Source organism: Pygoscelis adeliae, unplaced genomic scaffold (assembly GCF_000699105.1).
Source record: "Pygoscelis adeliae isolate BGI_AS28 unplaced genomic scaffold, ASM69910v1 Scaffold245, whole genome shotgun sequence".
NCBI lineage: Eukaryota > Metazoa > Chordata > Aves > Sphenisciformes > Spheniscidae > Pygoscelis > Pygoscelis adeliae.
Window position 1 is genome coordinate 9,501 of NW_008824766.1, and position 1,672 is coordinate 11,172.

General features: G+C 65.1%; 1 protein-coding gene across 1 annotated transcript in view; it reads right to left on the minus strand.

Annotated features, from left to right (window-relative positions):
* Positions 1-1,279, minus strand: part of LOC103916582 (intestinal-type alkaline phosphatase-like) — a 2,504-nt gene extending 1,225 nt beyond the window's left edge. Inside the window, exons 1-5 of the mRNA XM_009323591.1 lie at positions 1,037-1,279; positions 789-963; positions 524-689; positions 284-425; positions 135-204 (exon numbers count right to left, since the gene is read on the minus strand). Coding sequence (XP_009321866.1) covers positions 135-204; positions 284-425; positions 524-689; positions 789-963; positions 1,037-1,279 — 796 coding nt within the window. The remainder of the gene's footprint in view (positions 1-134; positions 205-283; positions 426-523; positions 690-788; positions 964-1,036) is intronic.
* Positions 1,280-1,672: the final 393 nt, after the last annotated feature.

Sequence of the window (1,672 nt, forward strand, 5' to 3'; positions counted from 1 at the left end):
GTCGTTGGCCCTGCGGAGCCGTGGGGGGGTGGGGCAGGGGGTTCCACACCGGGCCGCATTGTGCCCTCACCAGCACCCCTGGAGTGGGGAGGTGGAGGAGGTGTTGCCAGTGGCGCAGTCAGTGATGATCATACCCATCAGGTGGCTCACGGAGTCATCCTTGACTGCGTCCAGGCCCTTCTTGTCCCAGACGTAGCGGGCGCCCTGCCAGGAAGAACACTGCCAGTGCCAACGGCCCGTGCCCCATGCCTGATGTCACGTCCCCTTCACCTCGGCGTGGTACCTGCTTGGCACTCAGCCATTTGGCAATCAAGTCCAGGCCGTCCTTCCTGGTGCCATTCTGAGCTGGGTCCTCCGGGTACTCGGGATCTGGGGTCCACTTGGGGGTCATGTACATCCGCCCGCCACCCAGGATCACCTGCCAGGGAGCGGGGAACTGCCACTGGCACCACCACAGCCCTGCAGCTCACCAGACCCTCCCAATGTCCCCGGTGTCCCCTCCCTCCCACACCCGTTCCCCGGCTCACGTTGGTGCACCAGCTGATAGAGGCGATGTCTGCAGCCGTCCCGCAGTGCCTCCTTGGGCATGTTGGCATCGGCGTACCAGCTCCGGCTGGCCGAGTGGGCATAGGCTGCCCCAGGGGACGCATGCTGCACCCGTGTGGTCGTCACGATGCCCACCGACTTTCCTGCAGCATGGGCAAGGGTTTACGGGGAGACTGTCCAGCGTGGCAGGGGATGGCCATGCTGTGCCGGGCTCTCTGACAGGGATGCCCACTGCCCTGTACCTGCCAGCCTAGCCCGGTGCAGGATGGAGTCCACCTCGTTGCCAAAGGCAGTGCGGCATTTGCCGTAGATGGCCGCCCCGCTCAGCCCCAGTGTCTTGGCATTGGCCTTCACCCCACAGAGGTAGGCTGTGCCCGTGCCAGCACTGTCAGGCACCTGCCGGTCGATGGTGTAGGTCTGGAAGCAAGCGGGGGCCAGTGGGGTTTTGAGCAGGGGCAGGGTGCCTGCCCCCAGGCGCTGCCCCACTCACCTTCGCCAGGGCCACGTGGGGAAAGGTCTCCATGGCCAAGACGCTCTCCTCGCCTGAGCCACCGGCCAGCTGCCCCTTGTAGATCCGAGCTGCCTCACCGTCACCTATGAAGAGGATGATGTTTTTGGCCCGCCGTGCCGCTGGCTGCAAGGCCAGGGCTGACTCCAGCCTACTCCTGGCCCCTTTGTTCCAGTAGTCCGGGCTCTTCTCGGTGTCTGGAGGCGAGAGCAGAGCCGGGGGCATGCAGGGGCACCAGGCACCCTGAGGGTCCCTGGGGCAACCCCCCCCAGGGACCAGGGTGGGCATCTCTCCCCAAGGTGAATTTAGCTGCTCTGAGCCACCTCTGTGGAAGCCTTGGAGGGGCCAGGGCATCAGCCCGGCCTTTGGCAACCTCAGCATTGCCCAGAGCCCATCTGCAGAGGGGGAAACTGAGGCACAGTTTGGCAGGGAAGTGCCTTGTGCCTCTCGGCAGCGGGAATGGGGCCTGCTTTGGTGGCGGCTGAGACAAACCCATTCAAAGTTTGGGGTCTCAAACCACTCCAAGCTCCCGAGGTGGCCAGGAGGGTTTGCCCTCGCTGGATCCCATGGGGGAGTGACAGGTCCCCAGAGCCCCCCAGAGAAGTGGCACCAGCCCCA